The sequence below is a fragment of the Poromitra crassiceps genome (genome assembly GCF_964638095.1).
Source record: "Poromitra crassiceps genome assembly, chromosome: 3".
Taxonomy (NCBI): Eukaryota; Metazoa; Chordata; class Actinopteri; order Beryciformes; family Melamphaidae; genus Poromitra; species Poromitra crassiceps.
In genome coordinates this window covers 38,878,398-38,904,469 of record NC_139625.1, presented here as the reverse complement: position 1 = coordinate 38,904,469, position 26,072 = coordinate 38,878,398, and the positions used below count along the sequence as shown (strand labels likewise).

The 26,072-nt window shown below is 42.3% G+C and overlaps 1 protein-coding gene across 1 annotated transcript in view; it reads left to right on the top strand.

Annotated features, from left to right (window-relative positions):
• Window positions 1-24,001, top strand: part of LOC310774019 (zinc finger MYM-type protein 4-like) — a 57,665-nt gene extending 33,664 nt beyond the window's left edge. Inside the window, exons 19-28 of the mRNA XM_083634075.1 lie at window positions 1,362-1,476; window positions 5,449-6,519; window positions 15,048-15,124; window positions 16,210-16,339; window positions 16,443-16,585; window positions 16,785-16,899; window positions 17,912-18,172; window positions 19,008-19,119; window positions 19,324-19,392; window positions 21,861-24,001. Of these exons, the coding sequence (XP_083490201.1) occupies window positions 1,362-1,476; window positions 5,449-6,519; window positions 15,048-15,124; window positions 16,210-16,339; window positions 16,443-16,585; window positions 16,785-16,899; window positions 17,912-18,172; window positions 19,008-19,119; window positions 19,324-19,392; window positions 21,861-22,017 (2,250 nt within the window). The 3' untranslated portion in view covers window positions 22,018-24,001. The remainder of the gene's footprint in view (window positions 1-1,361; window positions 1,477-5,448; window positions 6,520-15,047; window positions 15,125-16,209; window positions 16,340-16,442; window positions 16,586-16,784; window positions 16,900-17,911; window positions 18,173-19,007; window positions 19,120-19,323; window positions 19,393-21,860) is intronic.
• The last annotated feature ends 2,071 nt before the right edge of the window (window positions 24,002-26,072 follow it).

Here is a 26,072-nt window from a genome sequence, read left to right as displayed (position 1 = left end):
AATGCACATGCTTTGTTTCGCAGTTGTATTTCGGACTCAGTAATGCACACGATCTGTTTTACAAATGCACATTCTCTGGTTCGCAGTTGTATTTCGGACTCACTAATGCACACGATCTGTTTTACAAATGTACATTCTCTGGTTTGCAGTTGTATTTCGGACTCACTAATGCACACAATCTGTTTCGCAAATGCACATGCTCTGGTTCACAAATATAATTTTTATGCAAACTTGTAATATAAATTCGGAAATGCACACGCGCTGCTTCACAAATATAATTTTTATGCAAACTTGTAATATAAATTCGGAAATGCACACGCTCTGCTTCACAAATATATATTTTTTTTTTTCAATGATTTTTATTGAAGGACAGACATGGCAAACATGAACAGTCAACATTAATTATTTCCTTCAGATTTTCTTTTTTGACAGCAGATGCCCCTTCCCTCCTCCCACCCATTCCCTCCCACCCCTACCTTGAAAAACCTGACTTGTACAGGTTCAGCGAGTGTACATTCAATTCTGATTCCGAACAGCAAAGTAAAGCACATCAATAAATCACAACAGCAAAATGTATGCATACACACCATAGCAAAGGATAAGAAAAATAAATACAGTTATACAAGTAAAAGTTATTTTCTCATTCCGGGGGGAGTGTTTGAAGGTCAATAAAGTAGTCTATCAGGCATTGCCATTTCTTAAAGAAACGGTCTACGGAGCCCCTGAGAGTGAATTTAATTTTTTCAAGCTTAAGAAAAAAGACAAGGTCTCTAAGCCAAATAGTGGATGATGGAGGCTTAGGGGACTTCCAATCTAACAGTATTCTGCGACGAGCCAATAGTGATGCATAGGCCACAATATCAGCTTATTTAACGGTTTGAGTAGTGTGGTCTTCTGGAGCTCACAAATATTATTTTGAGGCACACTTGTAATATAAATTCACAGATCATGCGAATTGCTGAATGTGCATTTACAAACTGCTTCTCATTTGTGAACCTCTTTCTACATTTGTGAGAGAAATCTGTGTGGTGAATTTTGAGACTCCCCTGACGTCGCAGGTCAACGAACGTCACCATTGGCCGATAAAGCTGTCAATCAAATGTATGATTCTGATTCACAGATTCATCAGCCAATCAGGTGTGATTGGCTGAAAGCAATCTAATAAAAAATAAAAATAAAGTTGATTGAAAAAAGTTTTCTCATTTACAATGAAACAATACAATTTATTTTTTAACAGAAAATGAATGCAGATGTGTACATTATGTAAATATATGCACGGACCCTATTTTTGCCACATTTGCCTGATGGAGTATTGTTCAGGATACAATTAAATCCCACCAATTATTTATATTCTTCTGCAGGTTCCAGTACCTCTGCTGATACCGCCACCGAAGGAAGTGAAAGATGTCGCTGTCCAATCAGAGCCCTTGGCTGAGGAGGAAGAAGTAGAGAAGGATAAGCCGGTTTCCCATGCAGGTGAGACATTGAAAAAGTTGTAGACTTGGGTCAAGGTCAAGAAAAAGTAAATTATTACAAGAGCAGGAAGTATTCAGCCAGGTTTGTCTAAAAACAAGAACAGGTTGTCGAATCTGCATTCATAAATCACTTGGAAATGTATATATGAAATTGTGTGACATTTATTACAATTGTTTGGCATTTGTGAGACTCACAGTAGAGCTGCTGCTCCTTGGCATAGAAAGGAGCCAGTTGAGGTGGTCTGGGCATCTAGTAAGGATGCCCCCTGGTCGCGTCCCCAGGGAGGTTTTCCAGACATGTCCTCCTGGGAGGAGGCCATGGGGCAGACGCAAGACCAGGTGGACTGATTACATCTCCACACTGGCCTGGGAATGCCTTGCCCCAGTCAGAGCTGGTTATTGAGTGCCAAGGACGTCTGTGGACGTCCTAAAAAAAAGTAACGAGAAGTGCCAAGGACGTCTGTGGACGTCCCAATATCATAATTCATATTATTCCATAATTCTGCTGTTTAAGGTCGTACCCAGCCAGTGAGCATGAATCCCTTCAAGGGATCACACGGCGCCACCTTAAAAATCTACACGGGAGCTGCGCCACCCTAAAACCTTGGCGCTCAGATCCTTTACTTTGTGCAGGAGAAAGCCGTGATCAAAGAGACACCGATGCATGCTGCAGCCAGAGCCATATAGATTGCTCTGTCTGCAGCTGACAGTTGGCTGCGATCCGCGCCCACAACTGAGCTCCTCTGCCTCTGTCTATCTGTCTGCATATAGTTTCTCCACACGATTCCCTGCCAGAAAGGCAGCACCCGACGCCGAACAGCCAAACCTTTTCCTTCAGTCCTGTTTGGCATTTCCTTGTCGCGCTGGGATCCGCCCGGGAGCCGCTCGGCGCAAAAACGGAGGCTGCGAAAATAGACTGTGTGCGTGTGGGGAGGAGTTTGCAGCTCAGGGGGGGGGGGGGAGGGGGGTGGGGCACGCAGGCTGCACAGAACTACACCACGTCACTACATCAGAAAATATTAGCTAGAGTCAGTGAATGTGCTTGAAATTAGAGTGCAAAAAGTATTCATAAAAGTGACTTTATCTTGAAAAGTAAAAAAAGACAGCAGAAAACCCTTGAAAGTGCTCTTCTTTCAGAGGCTGTCATTTCATAATGGAACTGTCTAGAAACAAAATTTCTTCTTTGAAAGAAGCAGGAGTGTCCAATGTTTCATTAGAGTCCAGCCCTGTCCATATAGCCCTAATAGAAAAAATTCTATAGCTGTTTTCAACTGAATGGAAGTGAATCTGGCACAGGCTCCAGACAATTTTACTGAAGCGCTGTGGCACTCAATGTGTTAATGTGGGCAGGGAAAGGGACATTTGGGGTCCCCTGCTGGATCTGCTACCTCCATGGCCCGACTCCGGATAAGCGGCTGAGGATGGATGGATGGTTGCGTTTGTTTGTGGACAGGAAAATACATCTGTCATCATTCCTGTTTATTTATGATGAGTTGTGATATACATTTGTAAAACTTTTTTTGTTTTGTTTTACAATTCTGACTACATAATGAAAAGTTTCAGACAGATCAAACACAACCCTGGAATGTTCTACCTAGCCTTTAACGCATTCACTGCCAGCCGTTTTTCAATACTGTAGTTAGCTTCTGCCAAGTTTTTTTTTGAGGATTCTGGCTCATCTTTCAAGAGCCAAGGATTCGTTTCTGTTAGGATTTTGTGAACACACAATATCTCAAAAGAACTAATAGAATGTGTGCTTTCTCTGTCTAAAAGAGTTAGTTTGTAGAGTTAGTAGTTATGTAAGCATTAGCAGTTGAATACAGCATGGTTTCAGCATCTAAAAATTTATTCTGAGATAAACGGCTTTTTGTGAAATTCGATAGAACAGTCACTTTAACCATTCATTTTTGGCATCAGTAAGACGTCAGACATCTAAACAATAGTTTTGAACAGTCATTTCCTCCATAACAGCAGGAAACACCCCTCTCCTTCAAACTCCTCCCTCCGTGTGTGTTCTTCTTGGCTGCAGCGGGCGTGTCACAAGCTTGTTTCTGTTGCTGCTGTAACCTCGCATCACCAGGCTCACTGCTTTGCTGCTACTGTGCCTGTCTGCTGGCGGCCGCTGTGCAAGTCTGGATGGGCTCGCTCGTTTCTTGGAGTTTCGGTTGAGAGCTTTGATGAAGCTTTTGCGATTCTGGTCATATTTATGCTGCGTGTTTCAAAGTGTGTTCCACCCGTAATCTATTATGCAAATTTGCAATCCCGCACCGCCAGCAATCAGCGCGAAAACGAAAGCGTTTTCGCCAATCCATTTTCATGAGAATGGCTTCCTCACACTGCTTTTTGCTTGCCTTCCTCTAGTCAGGAGAGCACTGTCGCCACTTAGTGGGTCGGTGGAATGGGTTGTACACGTTCGGTGGCTCCAATATTTATATAAGAGATGTAAAAGGGTTAGATGCACATCCCACGGTAAAAAAAAAAAAAATCTTTTTTTGACGTAAAAACACGTCATTGGCAGTCAATCGTTGGATTTTGTTTGACGTAAAAACACGTCATTGGCAGTGAACGTGTTAAAAGTACATATTTCAGGGATTCAGTCTACTATGAGAGTCTCTGGTTCTGTATCTGCACCCAAATTTCATCTCATCCAAGGCTTTCAAACCTAATACACTTGGCTAAAGTCGAGCTGAAATGAAAAATTACTTTTTTCTCTCTCTTTTAGACATTAGATCACATCCCTGGTTCTACAGTGCACCTATTTAACAATGTAACAAAAATCAAATTTCTTGGGTTTTTCCACATTTTCCCCACATCAAAAGTTAATTCAAGAGTTAATTCATAAGTCATCTACAGTTTGCTAATGTCAGGTACTATCACATTTCTACCCCATTTCAACCAATCATATCACGACATGACATCTGTCAATCAATCTTCATGGCTCAGAGAAAATTCTGAGCAGGCAAGATGGTAGCCCCTTTCAGAACTGCTTCCGGGTTATGACTTCATCATCTCCCCTCCACAGTCCCTTATCCGTCAATAGACTTCCCCGCCACTCTCACTCCCAAGCAGTCTAAATCAGCGATACGCACGTATTTACAAGTGTCACAGAAACATTTCAAAGACGCCTACTAGAGCAGACGGGTTCATTGCTTCTCTGCGGCGGGGTTTGAAAGCTCGATGCTGCTAATAAATGCTTCTTATCCGAATTCTGTGCTGGTGATATTATTTTTTCACAAATGCCAAGATGGCCGCCGTGCCTTCTCTATGTGTTCTTCCGTCTGCTTGCGACCGGAGGGGTGCTGTGGAGTGCTATGATGGCTGGGCGCAGCAGCACAAGACAGAATGATTGGTATATTAAAGTTATTTATTAGCAGCATCGAGCAAACCCCGCCGTCGAGAAGCAATAAACCCTTCTGCTCTAGTAGGTGGCTTTGAAATGTTTCTGTGACACTTATACGTGCGTATCGCTGATTTAGACTGCTTGGGCCTCAGAGTGGCGGGGAAGTCTATTGACTGATGAGGAACTGTGGTCCGGCAGATGATGAAATCATATGTGGACAAAGTTACGAAAGGAGCAAGCAAGATGGCTGCCTAGCAGACTGGCAGACTTTTCTAGCCCATAAATGTTAATATACCTGGCCAATAAGTATGTAACATACAAAATAAACAGCAATGTCTTAATTTTAAGGGATACTCCACTTTTTCGGGAATTTAGCTCAATTTAGGAGTTTAGCTCATCCAGAGGTAGCTGGCACTACTTTCCAAACATGGCTGCCGACCTCTTTTCCTTCCAAAAAGACTGATTATGTGCATTTTGGATGAATATTTCATCGTGTGCCGCATATGGTTCATATGTCCAAACCTGAGCTTGCCACCTGGTTGCAATGTATTGAAACTTTGGCGTCACTAATTGCTATACAATATACAGAATGCTATAACAGTATTTTCGTGTTCCTTTATGTGTTCCTTCCAGACCAGGGCAGTTCTTACAGTGGAGATGTGGAGTCAGAAGCGCTCACGCCTATAAGCTGGGAGTATGAGGAGACTCACAGAGAAGGTTGCACAAGTCAAGCCGATCTGCCGGTTACTGTTGAAGGGAGCACGGAGTCAGCAGAACATTTAATGACATCCCGGAAAGAGGGGAGAACAGAGTCAACTGAACCTTTGATAGCATCCCGGACAGAGGGGACAATGGAGTCAACTGAACCTTTGATGACATCCCGGACAGAGGGGACAACGGAGTCAACTGAACCTATGATGACATCCCGGACAGAGGGGACAATGGAGTCAAATGAACCTTTGATGACATCCCGGACAGAGGGGACAACGGAGTCAACTGAACCTTTGATGACATCCCGGACAGAGGGGACAACGGAGTCAACTGAACCTTTGATGACATCCCGGACCGAGGGGACAATAGAGTCAACTGACCCTTTGATGACATCCAGGACAGAGGGGACAATAGAGTCAACTGAACCTTTGATGACATCCCGGACAGAAGGGACAACGGGGTCAACTGAACCTTTGATGACATCCAGGACAGAGGGGACAACGGAGTCAACTGAGCCTTTGATGACATCCAGGACAGAGGGGACAACGGAGTCAACTGAGCCTTTGATGACATCCAGGACAGAGGGGACAACGGAGTCAACTGAACCTTTGATGACATCCCGGACAGAGGGGACAACGGAGTCAACTGAGCCTTTGATGACATCCAGGACCGAGGGGACAATGGAGTCAACTGAACCTTTGATGACATCCCGGACAGAAGGGACAACGGAGTCAACTGAACCATTGATGACATCCCGGACAGAAGGGACAACGGAGTCAACTGAACCTTTGATGACATCCCGGACAGAGGGGAACACGGATTCAACTGAACCTTTGATGACATCCCGGACAGAGGGGAGCACGGAGTCAACTGAACCCCAAATTAGCATTCAGAAAGAGGGGAACATGGGTACATGCGAACTACCTAGCACCAGTGCGGAAGATCAACCTCCCTGCTCTCCTATGATGGACTTGGAGACTGACTTCCCTCCAGGTGAGACACAAAAAATGTATACTGTAACTGGATAAAATCCCTGGAACCTCAAAATTTGATCAATTTGAATATTGAAGCTAAATTCTAGTTTTATATTTCTAGTTAAAGGTTCTAATTAAACATCAAGATATCATTGTCAGATTAATTGGTGTAATTATCAACAAGAGGTAGTCAACCATGTGCTATGGAGAGCCAAGAGTATGTACATTTTCAATCCAATATAAGACTACACCATATAAAACTAGAAGCAGTGAAAAGAAGCAGCTGGCTACTGCCCATGTCTCGGAGGAAGCATTGAGCCAGTTTCGGCTCTCCCCAGATCGGCAGAGGGTGGAGCAGCAACCAGGATAAATAAATGAATTAAAAATAGCACTAATGGGGGATAAAAATGGGATAAAAAAATCGGCTTTAACCAATTTAGACTTTAACCAGGTCTGGTGTTTGGAGCCAAATAGACTCTTGGTTCCCAGATTGCCCCATGAGTTACGAGGGCGATGGCAAGAGTGGTGGATAGATAATCAATGGTATGTTGTATCTGCTACATGAGAGCAGGTTACAGCAGTGGGTGTATCTCAAAACATGTCAATTCATTTACGCTGACATCACCCCACTGTGCCAATAGGTGGAACTAGACGAAAAAACAAGAATGCTGCAAACTCTCGAATATGAAACCCTAACGACAATACTAAAGTAAAAAAGTAACAAAAAAGGCCATACATTGTTAGTTTTATTTTAAAATGAATGCAAATTCTCTGACATTTCTACTTTTTTGCTGTATTGAAAACGCATAGACCCATGACACCACTGTGTTGTATCGAACTGTGAATTTTGGGAACCGTTACACACCACTAATGCTTACACACCACTAGAGTTTAAGATTACTAATATTAGCTTGCTGCATCCAGATCAAGTAGCTAGTTAGCTAGTATTGAACTTACCCCTGCAACTAGCTTGCTAGCATTAGCTAGCTTGCTAGCATTAGCTAGCTTGCTAGCATTAGCTAGTTAGTTACTAGAGATGCACCGATCGATCGGCCGAAAATTGCAATCGGTGCATCTACTAGTTACAGAATTAAACAGAGACATTACATTACTACTTTACAGAATGTCAAAAAGAGAAATTAAAAAGAAAGAAGAGAGATGGGCAAAATGCAGCCAGAGGCAGCTTCTCACTGAGTAGTTGGCTCCAAAGGTACAAGGCAGGAGATGAAGAAGATAAAGGTATGGTTGCAATTGAGGTCAAAAACCTGTGATGGCAAACCCCTGTAATAAATGAACTACTGTAACATAGTATGTACAGTGTTCATGGAGATCTATTAAAACTGCTATCTTGTCATCTTTATGAGCATTCTACTTATGCCCTCCCCATCCCACATCCCCTCAACCCAGGTGGATTAGGGTTGGTGCCTTTGGAAGAGGTGCCCCTTTTGCATTGTTTTGCCCTTGCCCTTGCTTAGAGAGTCTGCATGCCACTGCGTTACAGTTTGCTTTAAGTTAAAGTGTAACTTACCCCCAAAACACTTTTTTTCAGCTTTTAACCAATATATATGACTTTGGGGGTGGTGTGTGAAGAATTCTGGTCAGAATTTCCACATTTGAGACCAAACTGTTACTATTGTACCATTTGTATCATTTTCAGCAGCATAAGTTCCCTCTATGGGTCCTGCTTTTTTTTGTGCCCTCAAATGAATGGGAGATTTGGTACATCGTGACGTCACGGTGCGCGTGCCCCACTCATGTGAAAAATTGTTTTTTTCCCCATGTGATTATTACTAGGGGTGCACCGATCACGTTTTTTGCCACCGATTGCCGATCGCCTATGGGAAATATCTGCCCAACCGATAATCGACCGATCACCGATTACCGATCACCGATATATAAACTCCTCAAAAAAAGTTTGGAAACGTTATTTTAGGTTGATGATTTCTTCCCTTTAATAATACCAATTGGCATTGTATTTTATATCGTTGGAAAGCCTGATTAGTGATAGGGCTTTATAAAAAAAATATATATATATATATATATATATATATAAATATATATATATATATATATAAAATATCGGCAATCAGCCAAAATATCGGCAATCAGCCGATCACATATTTGAGGTCAAAATCGGCCGATACAGATTGCTTGCCGATCGATCGGTGCACCCCTAATTATTACTGTAGTTCACGCGGCGCGAGCCCTTTAAGAGCAATGCATCCATGGGTAATCGCCTACTGTGGCTAATATTAGCCACTAGTTATGTTACATGGCAGTAAAACGCCACTGAATGACCAAATTGATATAACTTTTAACCATTTCGAGTAACACTGTTTCCATACGGATCACCAGCGTTAGTTTGTTGTTTATAACGTGGCTGTATTGATCATTTATCGTTCTCTGTCTGATACACTGAAAATACTGGGAGGCGGGCCTCTGTCGATTATTTGATAGTTCTGGGCGTTGGCGTTGGCCAATCCTGGCGTGTTCCACCCCCAAATCGATTGTGTTCTGGCACAAAGCGAGTGCGTTTCAGGACGAAACAGTCTCGAGCCACTTCCGTTATCTTTAGAGCAGCGCAGTAAATACAATATTCCTGGAATGCGAGTTTAACTAAACATTTACATGTCCTCTGGATTCTACAACAAATAACGACATTACAATTTGTTTTATTTTGTATCTTACATACTTATTGGCCAAGTTATGATAGTTTATTCTGCCAGGGTACAGAAGGGAGTATAGGCGGCCATCTTGCCTGCAGAGTTTTCAAATCAAGTAGAATACCGTTTTGCAAGAAATCTGGGGGGGTCAGTCCCCCTTTAAGGACAATTTTGGATTTTTCCAACCTGGACGCTATTTCCGTTCACTTTTTTGTCTAACTGACTAATATGAACTACAAATTCTGAATTTGGTCTAGTATAGAGGGACAGCGCCTCAGCTGCAAGGGCTGCAATGTAATCAAATGGGGCACACAGAACTGTCAATGTAGGTCCACGAAACCAGCTGTTTGTTTTTGCCACTGAGAGGCTCACATTGTTATTTGAAGAGAGGGGGGAGATTTTTAACGTGACTGAGATGAGCCAGGAGAGGTTTGTTGTGTTGGAGTACAGAAAGCGTAGCTTATTGTTATCTGAGCAATTTTGTACGTAATGGCTGAATATTTAGGTGATTTCGAGAATATGGACGAGGCCTTGGAATTCGATGGCCATCTGTATTTGTTTGAGCCAGAATATATGGATGGAGAGCTCCTACAAATTGAAGAGAGGACATACAGTCTATGGCGCGGACAAGGAGAGGAAGGACCAACAGGCAGAGAGAGGGTGAACAAGCTGCTGCAAGGTAAATACGAGCATACATTTTATCTCTATGTGGCAAATGCAACCTTATTTAATTAACCTACATGGATGCTTTGCGCATGCCCCGCCTCCCTCCACTTCAGCCTGTTGCGTGGCTGCGAGCTGAAGTGTTCTTGGTCAATATTGGACCACTTAGACACAAAAAGTTAGTACCGTAGTAAGAAAATATGGTTGACAAATACAGACATTTTCCTTGAACTTTCCTAGCTATGATAGCTTACTAGATCATTTATTATTTCTACATTGCAATTGACATAATCATATCATATTATGCAAGACAACATTAATAAATCACATTCGATCTTTCCATAACATTAGCTAATGTTATCGCCTGAGTTGATTTCATCTGGGTTTTAATAGCCTCTTACTGTTAGCTAGCTACCTACAGTGTATGACATGTTACAGTACTAGATAGCTACTTGGCTGAAGAAACCTAGCAAGCTATAATATTAGTTAATTAAAATGTATTTGACTGACATACAAGTATTTTAGATTAGATTACTATTGTTATCTTTTTCATCATTATATTTACTGATGTTTGCTTGTTCGCTCTCCAAATTTGCTCACTCGCCAAAGACACATTCTGTGTTAACAGTAGGTGGCGCTATGACTATGTGCGTGTCCACATTGCACCAAGTTTGACACTTCCTCAGGTTCCCAGAAACACACTCACCAAGTATGAAGTCAATCGGACAAACGGTTCTTGAGATATGCGAAGGAAACACGTACTAACTACACCACAGCTGTTACTGTCGTGATGTTCAGGAATGTTTCAGTCATGCTCTCTAAACATTTAGGCTACATTTTCTATTTAATACACAGTAACTAATCAGATTACAAAAGAGGAATTTGACTTAGTGCAAGTAAGCAGCACAGCATTCACATCAATACTAGTAGAGGAAGCAATCACAAATTATACAGTGCAATAATATAAAGTACTTTAAAGTGGCATATGACCTCATGTTTGACCTCAGGTACTCCCTTTGTATAACTTTAGACCATACTTTTGGGAAAAAAAAGGGCCCATATGAATTCAATCTTGGGTGGAATTTGATCAAAGGCAGAGAGAACCTTTTGAATTTGTGAAGTAACTTGGAGGTAAAATCTTGGGCTGCTCCATAAACAATGGGGAACTGACGTGGAGCTATAAAATGTTTGTGTGGGATCTTACACCCAAATGAGGTTTAAATTCTGGTTCAAAGCCATTATCATTACTAGAACATAAACCTCATTTGTGCATAAAGCAGTGAAGCACTCTACAAAATAAGTGCCCTTCATTGTTATAGAGCAGCACCAGGTTTTACATCCACGTGACATACATTTTAGGGTTCTCTCTTGTTTTTATAACTTTAGTACAGAGGGGTGCATATATCACCAATATTGACTGAACTGTCTTGGGGCACAGGAATAATATGCAATCATATAATGTACATTGTCTTTCTTATTTAAATATCCCTAAAATCAATTCTTAAAATGAAAATGTGTGAGGTAGGATTGTATATAGGTATCGTTATTTTTTATTTATTCCAGTAGAATACAGCTTGATATATTGTGCAATTTTAGCAAATGTATCTATGGTGGGCATGTCGCACACTGTTGTAAAGTTTGTAAACCACTGTTTATGAGAAACACTAAAGTCTTAACACATCTCTACTCCAGCAGGTGACTGGTGGCGTTTTCCAGCTAGACGAAGGGCAGGAGAGAAAGCTGGTTTAGGGTGGTACCAGTGTAACGACTGGAGGAGGAAGACGAAAGCCCAGTCCTCAGACATGTACACATCAAAGCAGTCAGTCACCAAGTCATCAGACCAGTCTAATGTGGAGAGGCTGAGAGACTTGGCAAACACTGCGGCTAAGATGAGGAGCATTGCTAAGGAAAATGGAGCAGTCCATGGCATCAAGCTGAAGGATGGAGTTGCCAACAACGGAGCAGGAGACTGCAGCCTCGAGACTGTGCTTGACCAAATTCACTTGCGGCCAGCGCTGTCTTCAGTCCCAACACGAGATCCTGACAGAGACCCCGTCTACTGGAGGCAGCGTCTAGTCTCTGTTTTGGAGCAGACTGAGGTGGCTCAAGAAATGCTGGGCTACACAGAACAGGAGTGGAGGCAAGTGCTTGAACCTCTCCGGCAGTCTGGAGTTTACGCCATAGAAGGAGGAGACCTAATCCTACCAGGCCTGGCACATCTTCATAGGGTCAACATCCTCATCTTCAACACAAGGCCCGGCCTGGGCCATGGACAACCCATCACAGTGCAACCTGCAGATGTCTTTGGCGCTCAGCCCTGTACTCAAGTCCCTGTCGTGCTTGCTTATGACGGAAACCACTATGAAGGCATGATCCCTGTGGGTGAAGATGATGTCAGGAGAACCATTGAGTTGGTGGATGAGTGGAGGAGCTACGCCTATAACCTCACCATCCATGACATCCCCAGCCTGCACATGCAGTTACAGGTGGCAAATGTAGAGACAATGGGGAAGGCGGATGTCGACGCACAAGAAGCCAGCATAGAGGAGACTCAGCAACACACAGTGAATGGTCCTAAAAGCTGGACTGTAGAGCAGGATCTCCTGCCTCACCAGTGCAAGGGATGCAAGAACACATATGCCCGTCTCACATCACACCTCAACTGTAAAACTGCATGCAGACAATATTATCGTGAGGATGAAATTGAAGCCCACAAAACATCTTTACAAATTCTACGAGAAAATAGGTATTGCATCAAATTAATTAGCAGTCCTGAGAGGAAACACAGAAAAATGCTTAAAGATGTAGCAGCAAGTAGAAAGCGTAGAGCTAATCCAGAATTAAAAGCCAAGATTGCAGCCCAGAATAAAGCAGCAAGTAAAAGGAGGAGACAAAATCCAGAACTGAAAGCCAGGATTCTAGCTCAAAATAGAGCTGCAAGTAGGAGGAGGAGACAAAATCCAGAACTGAAAGCCAAGATTCTAGCCCAAAATAGAGTAGCAAAGAAAAGGAAGAGAGGAAATCCAGAACTGAAAGCCAGGAGTCGAGGCAAAAATAGAGCAGCAAAGAAAAGGGGGAGGGAAAATCCAGAACTGGCAGAAAAGATTACAACCCGAAATAATGCAGCAAAGAAAAAGAGGGAAGCAAATCCAGAAATGCCAGACATCATTTCAGTCCAAAATCAAGTAGCATAAAGAAAGGCAAGAGCAATCTCTAAATCAGAGGTTTTCAGTGGGAGGCGGGTCTCCAATTATTTTCAGGGGGGGCTCAGTGAATGGAAATGAAAGAATATTACATTAGTTATTATTAAAATGACATCTCATAGAATAGCTTAAATGTGTGTGATTTGGTTAAAGGGGTAGTTCAGAGATACAGTAGTTGACAGTGTTTCCCACTTTCCAGGAGTCAAAAACAAAGCAATGCCTTCAGACAGACTTTTTATGTATTTGGTGTAGTCTGAAGTATGTCAAAGAGCAAAATCAGGCTTTGGTTTGACTCTGAGGAAGACACTTATATCAGGCTATCTTGGCTGAATTGTTGGGTGTCTATGGGATCAAATAACATAATCAGGATCCGGTTGGCCAGTGATTCTCAAACTTTTTCACGTCAAGGACTGCTAAAACCTCCAAACGACACAAATTAGACCACGTACCCCCATTTGATAAGATGTCCCAGGGACCCTCATCTGATACGATTTTTCCTTTTAGAGGTTTTATTGCAGAAATTGTATGAAATCCATTCACCAAAATACATGACATTCTGTCATTGTGTTACTTATGAATGGAATTATAGTGAAAATAAATTATTATTCTTTTTGCTGGAGACCCCCTGGAATCCCCTCTCTCTCTTGCCTGTCTGACAGTGTGTGTATCTGCAGCTGTTGCCAGGTTATGGAGCTGCAAGTGTATTGCCTAATACAGTATTTCCTTCCCTATTTTGATTTGTGTATCTTTCAACCATGCTCTCTCTCTATATATATATATTTATATATATATATACAGTATATATATATATACTGTGTATATATACACACACATACACAGTGTTGTGTTCTGCAGTGTTGTATATATATATATATAGATATAGATATATCTATATATATATATATATATATATATAGATAGATATTGTAGAATATGAGAGTTCAATACACTGCCTTTTCTGCAGTATTTCTATTGTGTATAACTTTTTTTCACCAGGTGACTCCAATCTCTTTTGCAAGGGTGCAAGAAAGCAGCAAGCTGATATTACAAAGGAAAAACTATACAAAACCACAATGTACAAATTTAAATGTTTACATAGTAAACGCATAGTAAATATCAGATAATAAAACGAGGTCCCATACACATTACACATTTTGATGATATGTAATACTCTTTGTCATTTTGGTATATTTTCTGGTATTCTGAATGCTTCCTTCTTTTTATTTTGCATTGTACTCTTGGGAGCTTACAAGTCCACCTTTCGTTGTACTTGTCCATTGTACAGTGACAATAAAATGTAATCGAATTGAACAGTACAGGCTCTTTGCTTGTTTTTGTAAGTTGCTGCAAATCATGAGATAAATTCATACTTTACATAATAGGAAGTTGTAACAAACTGATGTAAATTATATGATGTGATCCTTTTAAGGAAAAGAACAGCATACATGTTTTTCTAAAAATAAAAAATAACAGTTTTGTAGGTGGTCATTTTGACTTCCAATGATCACTGATTGAAAGTCATTGTTTCCCCACCTTTTTATTTAACCACTACATAACTGCTTACAATGTTGTTGTTTTTTCTGATAGCAGTACAATAGAATTTATGTTTTCTGATAGCAGTACAATAGAATGTATCAGTGTATTGGTAAGAGGCATTATGTTGTTGTGAGAGTTGTGTTGTACTAGTGCAACATATGCACTTTGCTTCACTAATTCCTTTTCTTCATTAGTATTGTTTAAAATAAATCGCCAGTGGTTTTGGGAGCTTGGCTAAAACAAGGTGTCTATCATTGGTGGAGGATGATGTGTTTTGTGAAATGTAAATGAATGTAATACTGCTTATAATGCTGTGCAAACCCTTGGTCTGGATATGGTTGTGTAAGAGATGGCTGCCCCAGTCCATGCAGGTTTGACGTAACAGTGGAGATGCTGATTATGAACCAGACACAGACACACACTCTCAGATAGATAAAGCACACACTTTATGTCACACCCAGGTGTTGTGTGTGTTGTTGCAGAGCTGATGGATCAGAAGTCACCTACCCCACAGCGAGGGGTGAAGAGACCCAGAGAAGGTTTCTCCAGCCGGAAACGGGTATGACAGCCCCGCCAGATAGGCAGTCTCATTCAAATAACCAATGCAAAATCATCTGCTGATTTTAACTTTTCTCCACTGAATCTGACTCCAGGCAGAGCAGTTTCTACCAAATCCAGATCCATTCAGGGATCCAGAGGAGAAAATTGTCCAAGGACACCCTCATAATCGTAACACTGATTATGCATGCGTACTACCACATTTGTAGGCTATCCTTACATGCCATTGGAACTATTTGAATTCTAAAACTTTTCAACCTAAATACTTCAGAACTGTTTCATGGTGATAAACGAAAACACATTACAATATGAATCATGTTAACACCACACAAGCGGGCAATTTTATTCAAATCGCATTTGGACTTAACTTGACAGCATTTATAGCCTACTCTTCACGTAATTGATCTCAAAAGCTTTCAGAAAAGCAACAGTAGCAAGACTGGCATAGTCCTAATAAACACACATTTAAAATGACCAGTCTAAAGGTGCTTCAACTTTAAAATAATGAACTTTTTGCTCCTTATTCAAATCATGTCAGAAAGCTCTGAACAAATCATAAGTTATCATAACCTTATTATAGTCAATAGGCCTGAGATTTTAAATGACTGCATGGGATTAGCATCAAGGGGGCATGTCTGTAATAGGGAAACTCGTGGGTACCCATAGAACCCATCCTCATTCAGATATCTTGAGGTGGGAGGTCAAGAGAGCCCTTTGAAAATGGCCATGCCAGTATTCCCTCGCCAAAGTTTAGCCCAACTTTGGAGCTATCTACCTTCCCATCAAGCTTAGCATTAGGCCTTCTAGTTTCATCATACACAAATCTTCACTCTAGCTTTAAAAATGAGCCTAGTATAGCCTCTGAAAGACACTAATGTCCACCGTGGATGTGGACAGCCGTTTCCATGTACCCCCGGTAAAATCGCAAGCACTATTAAATATATATATATATAATTTTTTTGTAATAATTTCAAGGACCCCCTGGACATGCCTCGTGGACTCCACTTTAGGAACCACTGGTCTAGATTCATGTGTATGTCCTTGTGTGTGTGTATGTGCATGTCGATCTTTTCTTCGTCCATCCAGAGTCGAAGGCGGACTGGTTCGTTGGACCGTAGTGCCGTGGTCCCTCCAGCCCATTCCGAACTGAACCACCAGTATGGGGTGAATGCCTGGAAGAGCTGGGTCCAACAACACAAAGCACAGCCACAGGACTGTGAGGCTCTATTTTGTCCTTGTTTTATTCTCCGGTGTCTCTTCTAGCCCATTCAGTAGTTCTATTGTATTCTCTTCTAATTGTATTCTCTGGTCTCATCCAGTGGCCCTGAAGGAAGACGTCCTTCAGTGTGACTCTACTGAACTGAGCTTTGCTCTGTGTCGCTTCATCAGAGAAGTACGACGGCCCAACGGAGAGACGTACTCACCGGACAGCATCTTCTACCTCTGTCTGGGGATACAGCAGGTACCCACACACACACACCATAGCCATCTTCTACAGATTGATAGACGTTTCCCAGTTTCTACTGGTGTCATTGATTGGTTTTTCAACTTTGTCAGTTTTACTTAGTTCTCCTCTTGTCTTCCATTTTGCTTTTCCATTCTCTTTGCCTCCCACTCTCTCCTTGTGTCACTTTCTCCTCTGTCTCCCTCTTTCTGGGCAGTATCTGTTTGAGAAGGGCCGCATAGAGAACATCTTCACAGATGAGCTGTACAGTCCCTTTGCCATTGAGATCACTGGGATGCTGCAGCACTGGAGGCCTAAACTACTACCCAATGGTATGATCACTGACATTCATTTATCAGGGTGTCTCCATGCTTCATAAAGTTACATTTATAATAAGACGTTTAAAACCCTTTTTAATGCCAGTCAGAATGAAATATAGAAACAAAACCAATTTTGCAGAGAATAAAAAGTCAGAGGCATCGATGAGCAGTGTGTACAGCCTTGGGTGCGAAGCCTGGGTGTGTTTAGCGCCCATGCACACAATGTACATCGGGTGCTGTTCCTTGCCAGAAATGACTGCTCCGCATGACGCAGGGCACAGGCAGAAGGCCCGGACCCTTTGGTGGGGGAATCCGGTGTAGCCCTGCCTAGATCGGAGAAGAGGTTTATCTAGGTGTTAGCCTAGACTGATACAAAACATGGCTCGTCGTTACATGTGAATTGGTTCTCCCGATTATAGTTGTTATTAGCTAACTACAACTGTGCTGGAGGAGAATAGCCCGCCGCAAAGCGAGTTATGCGATAGCTACGCTCCGGGAGTCAGTTAGCCAACAAGGATTTAATGTTAGCCAACCTGACTGGGCTCAGGTGTTAGCCTTAATCTTTAAGCTACGTAGTAAGCAAATATACGCAGTAGCCTGAAGGAATAGCTCACCACAATGTGGACGCTATTCCAAATGGAATTCTTCTTTACACAGCTAATCAGCACAAACCAAAGTCGTTGTCGGGCAATATGCTAGGCATTGTGGCTCCTGGACGGGACAGCTAGTTGGCAGGTATTCAACTTGTCTGGATGCACTGAACGAGCTTAGGTAATATCTCCACTCGTGAAGAAAGCGAGAATGGCCTTGTCAGGGCAGTCGACCGTGTTATAGAGGAGGGATGGGACCTTCCCACGGGTCGACCTGTCTGTCATTGTACATTGGCGCTTGCGTATTTGTCACAGCGAGAGTGATTCCCAGAGTGAAACACCAAACAAAGTTAGAAAAAGACTTGGTGTATTGAACTTGTAATATCATGATTGCTTTGATTTGATTCCGTCTCCATGCCTCCCTCCTCCTCCAGGTGGCGTCGCTTCCTCCCGTGTTGAGCTGGCCTACCTGTGGGAGTGTAAGCAGCTGGGTGCCTACTCCCCCAAAGTGCTGCTCAACACGCTGCTCTTCTTCTGCACCAAGACCTTCGGCCTCACCACGGTTGCACAGCACCAACGCCTCTCCTTCGCCAACTTCACCCGGCGCTCCAGACCCTGCGGCCGAGCCGGGGTCCGTGCCCTCTACCTCCGATACCAAAGAGCCGGCGCCGGCCCGTCCACCCGGGACGACACAGGTGGGTGTCCGAGGATTAAATTCCCTGTTTTCCCCAGAACAACCAAATCAGATTCCACTACCTATGTTTCATTCAGGTTTTGCACAAATTCTAAGTGAACTTTTGAAAAGTGGACAAACAAATTTCGAATCAGGTGCGTTTCCATTAACGGCTGTTAAACGAATAGCCGAAATAGATTGGGTGTGTGGGCCTGAGGGGTGAGACAAGATAGCAACAGAGAACTTTCCATTACTTGCCATAGGAGATGTAATAATTAGATTGTAATTGTAATTATGTTGTCTAATCTGCTTATGGCCGTATTTCTTTCTTTCTGGCGGTGATGCGCATTCTGCAACGCTCGCCATATATCTGGAAACAAGTCACACAAAACAGCTCTGCAATAGGCATTTTAGGGAAGGTGGGAGAGTCTTTGGGTGCAACACTTTAGGATCCAGAACAACATTTGATCTGCTGCAGGACTATCAGGCTGTTTATGCCGGTCGGGCGCCGGCTCCGCCAGCAGAACGCATCGACAAGATGCCAGCTGGACACAACACAGGGTCCAGCTAATCAGTCATGCGAGTTAAATGTTCACTACGTCAGAACTTATTTGGTATTTGGAAAAGGTGTTTCCATCTCCCATTTTGAGCATGAACTGTTTTTCAAAAAGGCAAAAAAATAAAATAAAATTAGGATGGTTCCCCAAACCTCCTTCCCCCCCCAGCCCCCGATTTTGATGTTTCCATCAACCTTTTCTAATGTGATACTTCAAAATGTGCCTCAAAATACGTTGATGGAAAATGATTATTGACTGTCAGTCAGTCTGTGACTTTCAGTTTCTTCCTGTTGTTTCTAGAGCGGCTCAGGAAGAAGCAGGAAGAGGAAGAGGGAGATGTGGAGATGCCAGAAAACATCACCAACCCTCTACACTGTCCTGTCAGACTCTATGAGTTCTACCTCTCTAGATGGTAAGACACACACACAGACACACAGACAAAAACACACAACCACACACTAAAACCAAGAATAGAATTATGCTCAAACTATCACAGATGAAGAGAAACACTAAAGTCTCACATCCAAACCATCTTTTACTTCTAAATTTAATTCTAAATACAGATCATAAAACTGAATAATAGACCCTTTTTCTTTGTCCTATTGCTCTCCTCCAGCCCAGAGACAGTGAAGAAGAGAACTGATGTGTTTTACCTGCAGCCTGAACAGACTGTCCACACAAACAGGTCAGAGGCAATCATTTGTCTTTAAAGGAGAATTGCTGTATGTATTTAATTCAACCTGGACCCTATATTCCTAACTGTTTGTGTCTTATGGCTCATTCCCACCACATGGAACTGCATAGTACGGCTCATCTCCACTCGGCTTTACTCGTCTCGCCCTGAAGTAGTCTCTGCTTCCACCGCAAGTAGTACTCGCTCAATCTGCCCTCCGCCCACAACTGGTTGTCATGATAGCGACATCACACATCTGCCCTCCGCCCTCTGTAACGTTAAAATTAAATCCCTACACAGAACATTTAAACTAGTTATGAAATACTTGCCCTTCCTCAGACAGTGTCTGAGGAAAGGCAAGGTGCTGCCCGAAACGCTGCCACCGGTGTGAAATAAAACACTCAAATTTGGAGCCCTGCAGTGTGCGAACTTCTTTTCCTTTCCAGTTTCTACCTCTAGCTCTGCACCTGCCCTATTCAGGTTAGGATGTGCGCGTCTCTACCTTTTCTCATGCCTGCGTACCGCACTGCATAGCGGAGGATGGGGGTTATGCTACAGGAAGAAGAGAAGCCGGCTTCCCGGCCAGTTGCCAGGAAAACCGCAGACTTTTCTCTCTCAAAACAATTGAAAACAACGCAACCGTCATGTTAAAGCTAAGCAAGGAGATCGGTTTTATTTCACCAGAGGCTGAAGGCAGCCAGACAAAACACTGCTGTAAATAAATAACAGGAGAGTTTAGGAAAAAATATTACACACAAGAGAAGGTAAGCGCCACTAAACTGGTATCCAGCATTGACAGTATCCAGAGACACAGTAAACACGATTCTGCCTGACCAATCAGTCGTCTGCAGTGTTTTCACGTCACCGTGTGGTACCGGGTCCACAGCTCTGGAACCTCGACAGAGGTGGTAATAGAAATAGTAGGACTCAACCTGGGTTGTCCCGGTTTTTGCCGGTGGAAAGCTACAAAAAAGGCGAGTCGAGCCAGGCGGAGCTGCGCCAATACCAGCGATGGAAATGGGCCATAAGTGACTAATCTGAACAACAATTTCTGAATTTGGTCTAGTATTGAGTGAGAACATGTCAGCTGGGCGGCAGCTGCACGGGCTGAAATGTAATCAAACGGGCCACACAGAACCATCAATAGGTCCAATAAACGAGCTTGTTTTTGCCACTGAGGCTCACATTGTTAGTAAAAGAGAGAGAGAGATGTTTACCTTTCGCTTGATCCAAGCATAGATATATATAAAGGCTAGATAGCTTACCCGCGCTGCCGGCCAATGGAGAGCGACGTCGTCGCATTGCGGCCATCTTGCTACAGGGAGCTCAGCTTTAAATATATCTATGGGTTAAAAAAACGCTAACATTTTATTATTATTTTTGGCTCCAAATTACACCAAACTTAAACCGAAGCATCATCATCATGAGATGAATTCACGCACCTAGTTTCATGCAGTTTCATCCATTTTCCTAAGAGTTATGAGCATCTGTTGTTGGGTTAGTATGGCAACATCAGATTATCATAACTCCTAGGAAAATGGATGAAACTGCATGAAACTTTGTGCCTGAATCCCTCTCATGGCATAGATGCTTCGGTTTAATTTTGGTGTAATTTGGAGCCCATCAAAAAAATAGTGTTTTTTTTTTTTTTTTTTTTTTTTTTTGGCCATATCTCGTGAACGGAATATGCTTGTAATAAACCAAACCGTTTGTAAATCCGTCAAGATTTCAGCGAGTTATGAGTATTTTTGTCTGTGCAGGTCACTCACCCTCCAACAGCTACCATAGAACGTACCAGAAAGCATACTGTAGCAAGATGGCGGCCGTTCAACGACGCTGGTGACTCCGCCTTAAGCCATCTAGCCTTTATATATATCTATGGATCCAAGTCCTGTGAGAGTTCCCTTTTTGCAGGAAGTCAGCTGCTTATTGTTATCTGAAAGATTTTGTAAGTAATGGCTGAATATTTAGCTAATTAAAAAAATATAGTAAAGTATATTATGTAGACTATACAGATTAACAGCTCCTACATACAGTCTATAGAGCGGGCGAGGAGAGAGGGAAGAGCAACAGGCAGAGAGAGGGTGATCAAGCTGCTGCAAGGCCTGCAATTTAAATAAGAGCATTCATTTTCTCTCTCTCTCTCTCTCCCTCTCTCTTACAATAACAATCTGAGCCTGTCCGTTCAAAATAACCTTTTTTAGTGGACGTACATGCATGCTTTACATATGCCCCGCCTGCCTCAGCTGCGCGGCTGCCAGCTGAAGTGATCTTGGTCAATACGGCACCAAATTCAGAAATTTTTGTTACTTAGACACAAAGTTAGGAAAATAGGGTCCAGGTTGAAAAATACCCAAATTATCCTTGAAGTAATATCAGATAAGGATTCACAGCGGGTTTCCCCATATAATCTTTTTTAAATACCAGAAGCCCCTGAGATTATAGTAATTGTATTAAATGTCCTTTTCTGACCCCAACAGTCTCCGCTGGTATACCTCCCAGCCACTGGAGGGCAGCACCTTACAGAATATGCTCACACGCATCCTGGCTGTGCGAGAGGTTCACCAGGAATGCGTAGTGGCCCAGCAGCAGCAGATCTCTACAAATGTGGCCTCCGACGACGACATCTTACAGTGACGTGGAGCTTCCAGCCCCGCTACATCTCTGTTAAAGAGCAGCGGGGGGGAAATCACAGAGTCGGTGATTTGAAGCTGTACTCGCACCCATCCAGCCACAGGCTTTCAAAGACAGAACAGAGTGGAGAAAGGATGACAGGATTTTTTTAATGCAGACTTTCAAAGGATGGGGTTGTTGTTAGCAGCCATCCCCTCGACACAAAGACAATGACTTTACATTCATCCAACACTGTCCAATCTGTAAAAGGGAGTGATATAAAAACAGGGATATAAAAAAAATTAAGCTATAATAACACCCATCCGGTCATCCCAGATTGATGTTAATGCCCATCAACTGTCTACATCAGACATGTGTTGGGTTTATTTTCAACCAGCGATGGTCCCCTCCAACCTTGTCAGGTGTCTGCTCCATTACCTACACAGACTTCCACAGTATTAGATTTAAGCAGCAAGCTCCCCTCATGCTGATCTAGATGATCAGAATTTACACCCATCCAGCACTTTCAGATTTGTCCAAGGAGTAATGTTAAAGATTGGGCGCTGTTTATCTGTGTCTTTTCTCCTTCCATATGCCCTTGTTTCTGAATCTGAATTCAAATGAAGTGGAAAAGGAACCGTTTCGATTTGCAGCATCCAGTTGCATACTTAGAGGCAATATAGGCCTCATAATTTGCCCCTTAATCATATTTTTTGTCTGAAATCCATATTCCAATTAAGAAGTATTAGATGAGTCATCAGCAAAGACAAAACCTAAGTTTAAAGGAATACACTAAGTTACCCCACATTCCATTTGCACTGGGAATTTCCCAGTTCACAGATGGGAACGTGACGTTACCTGATCTTTGATTTCATACTCCGAAACTCAGTGGAACCTCACCAACCCCCGACCTCAAAATCTAAGATCGCAGCTCCCGCATCAACGGTAGTGAAAGCTGTAAGTGGTTATTAGCCCTTCTGTATTAAATCAGTCATACACACAATACTGTATAACTTCTATCTGTGGACATGTTGCTATAGGGTTTGTATCTGCAAAATACCGTGAGAAGTGGTGTTATCAACTGATATTGCTAATATAATATAATATTGCTTGAGAGCTAACCCTTCCTGGTTTTCTGACTGTTTTAATGGAACGCGGTGAGTGCAGTGGTGTGTAGAGTAAAAAAAACTATTCAAGTGAAAGTACAGTTACTTTATAATATATTTACTCAATTAGAAGTAAAAGCTGCTCATAAAAGTAATTATTTGATTAAGAGTTTAAAAAAAAACTACAAAAAAAAACCTACTCAAGTAATGAGTAACTTCATGAGTAACTAGATTCAATTCGTTCCGGTAAGCAGTTAGAAATAAAATTTTACCACATGGGTCAAGAAATGTGGTCAAAACATGGCTCATTGTACTTGGCTACTTCTTCATTTAATTTCTCTTCCTGTCTCTCCCTGCAAAGCGGAGCAGTGCGGCACGGCGCGCTGCTAGAAAAATATGGCGACACGCGCTTACAGCTGCGGTGGCCTCGCCCCCACCGCCATGACGTCATATTGGCAGCACGGCCCTCGCAGTTGGAAGCGTGCGTGGACACTGCGCTGAGCCAGGCGTGGGGTGGGGTGGGGGGGCAAGGGCCGCGCACCAAAAATGACGTCAATGCCCTGGGCACGCCCGCCCTCCTCAACTGCACAGCACGTACCTGAAGATTTGAGCCAGGCAGCTGTGGAGTGGTGTCAGGACTGTCCCATTGTCTTTCAAATCGACTCATTCAAGTTTCAGAGTGGGGGGGTCTACACACTTCTCGCTACTCTACCTATTAATGGCCCAATGTAACTGAGTTAAAGTACATAATGGTATATTTTATCGAAAATGTACTTGAGTAAGAGTAAAACGTCTTCTGTAAAATCGAATCTTAAAAGTACAATTTATTTAACAAAAAATACTCAAGTACATGTAACTGATTAAATGTACTTGTCGTCACACCTGAGCAGAGCTGGGTAGTACCCCAGCTCTGCTCAGGTGTGACGACATTCAACTGGAAAATTCCTAGTTCCTCATTTGCAATTATGCTGTTCAAGTTAAAGTGATGAGAACATGGACACCAAATGTTCTCACTTTTGACATAGTGGCCTATTATCACTCTACATTTTGTATGCTCAAGTAGAGCATCAAAGACAATGATGTAGCAGGGACACATGGAGGATTTTAGTGTCCATGATCTCTCCACTTAATGGGTAAATTGACCAATTGCCCAATCCTCCAAAAACTTTGTGTATTCCTTTAAACTCAGCCCTAGAATATTTTGGACTGTATCCTTGACGGATACCACATGGGCACAATAACATTACATACTGCCATGGCCATTGGTGCTAATTGAATATTGCAATTGTTATGAATGTTGTTTTAAGATTAAATATTGTTCTGGAAAAAAGTGTTCATTGGCCCTAAGACAGTCATGCTTTATGATAAAATGCTGTACCACGTATTAACAGTTAATCTGATTTCTTATTTTCCTTGGTTAGAAGGCAATGAATATACGATGAAAGCATGATGGAAATGTATCTTTGAAAATGTAATCCAACTTTGTGTAGTTTTGAAAAATCACTTTTAACAAAATGTTGGTGTCCTCTGTGAATTTAAGCTTTTAGTGTGAAGGTGTGCGAGTGTGGATATTTCAGATTTATCAGTGTTATGTGTATTTATCCATATATCAGTGGTTTTCACAGGGCAGGAAATTGACCTGCCTTCAGCGATGTGATTTCTTTCATGATTTCCCATCCCAGAGATCCCGTGCCTGAGAGGCAGACCAACTCTGTTTCTCATGGGAGTATTTATTTGGCGGCAGTCCAATAAATATCACTAACGTTATTTGTTTCTGCGATTTCCAAAAAAGGTAAAAACAATAATTATACCTTTTCTGAGATACAAAAAGGGATAATATCAACTAGGCATCTCGTGCTCTACGCGCACTCGATTCCTAGGCTCGCCCGCCTGTATGCAGCTCAGCCACTGCGTGGCCTCGCCTGCTCTTTTGGCATGCGCAGCACACAATTGCTCAACTTCGCATCACTGATGACATCACAATTGCTCGAGTGACCATCACTGATCATCATGGGTTGCTCGAGTGACATCACTCAGTGCACAATTGCTCAACTTCGCATCACTGATGACGTCCGCATAGGTGATGTGACCACTGATGAAATCGAGTGCTGATGACATCACTTCCAGTTGAGTGACATCACTTCCGGGACAAAAATTGAAACAGCCCACTTCCTCCCTTTTATATACAGTATGATGATAATGCTGAAGGTTAATTTAAGAGGTTAAGTAAATAAATATTAAAATAAATTAATATACTGTATAATATAAAACTCGGTAGTCAGTAGAGTGCATGTCTCCGCCAACCTTTCTATGAAGTGTCGTGTTTTTTGTGTGAATCCTTTTGGAAGTGATTGACCACACCCATTACCATGCCCATGTTTGACCAGTGGGCATGGGAAGTTAATCAGGGGTGTGTTCAATCTGAAAACGGTGTGCTTTTGAGGTACGTAGGTTAATTTGGTGGGTATGTCAGAGGTGTTACCCATAATACCCAATCAGCAGTGACATGTATATCAACCCCACCGTTTAAAAAGGCAGTGTGCACAGTGGATCCCACAGATAGGTGCACGCTTGCATAATAACGGGGTGTTCAACGCTCCACTGTTTTCAGTTCGTGTTGTCTGGGCTGAACTCAGCCCTGTTCTAAGTGATCAATGATCTGCTTCTCTACCAAGTTTTGTGCAAAACCATAACTTCAAACGACTGAGCAGCAGTTTACTTTTTTGTTTTCAGTCATTGTTTTATTCCCCCCTAATTAATTTGCGCCAAGACTGGGATGGGTTTATTGATTCATTGCTTCATTTATTAATTTATTTAGCAAAATATCCATGTACAAACATCATAGCTTTGCATCTTTGCAACAAAAAACAAACAAATAGGATCAGGTGCATATCAAATAATAAAAGTAAAAACAGACAAGACATTGAAATAATAGATAACAAAAAATAAAAAGTAATTTAAAGGGCTAGGGCA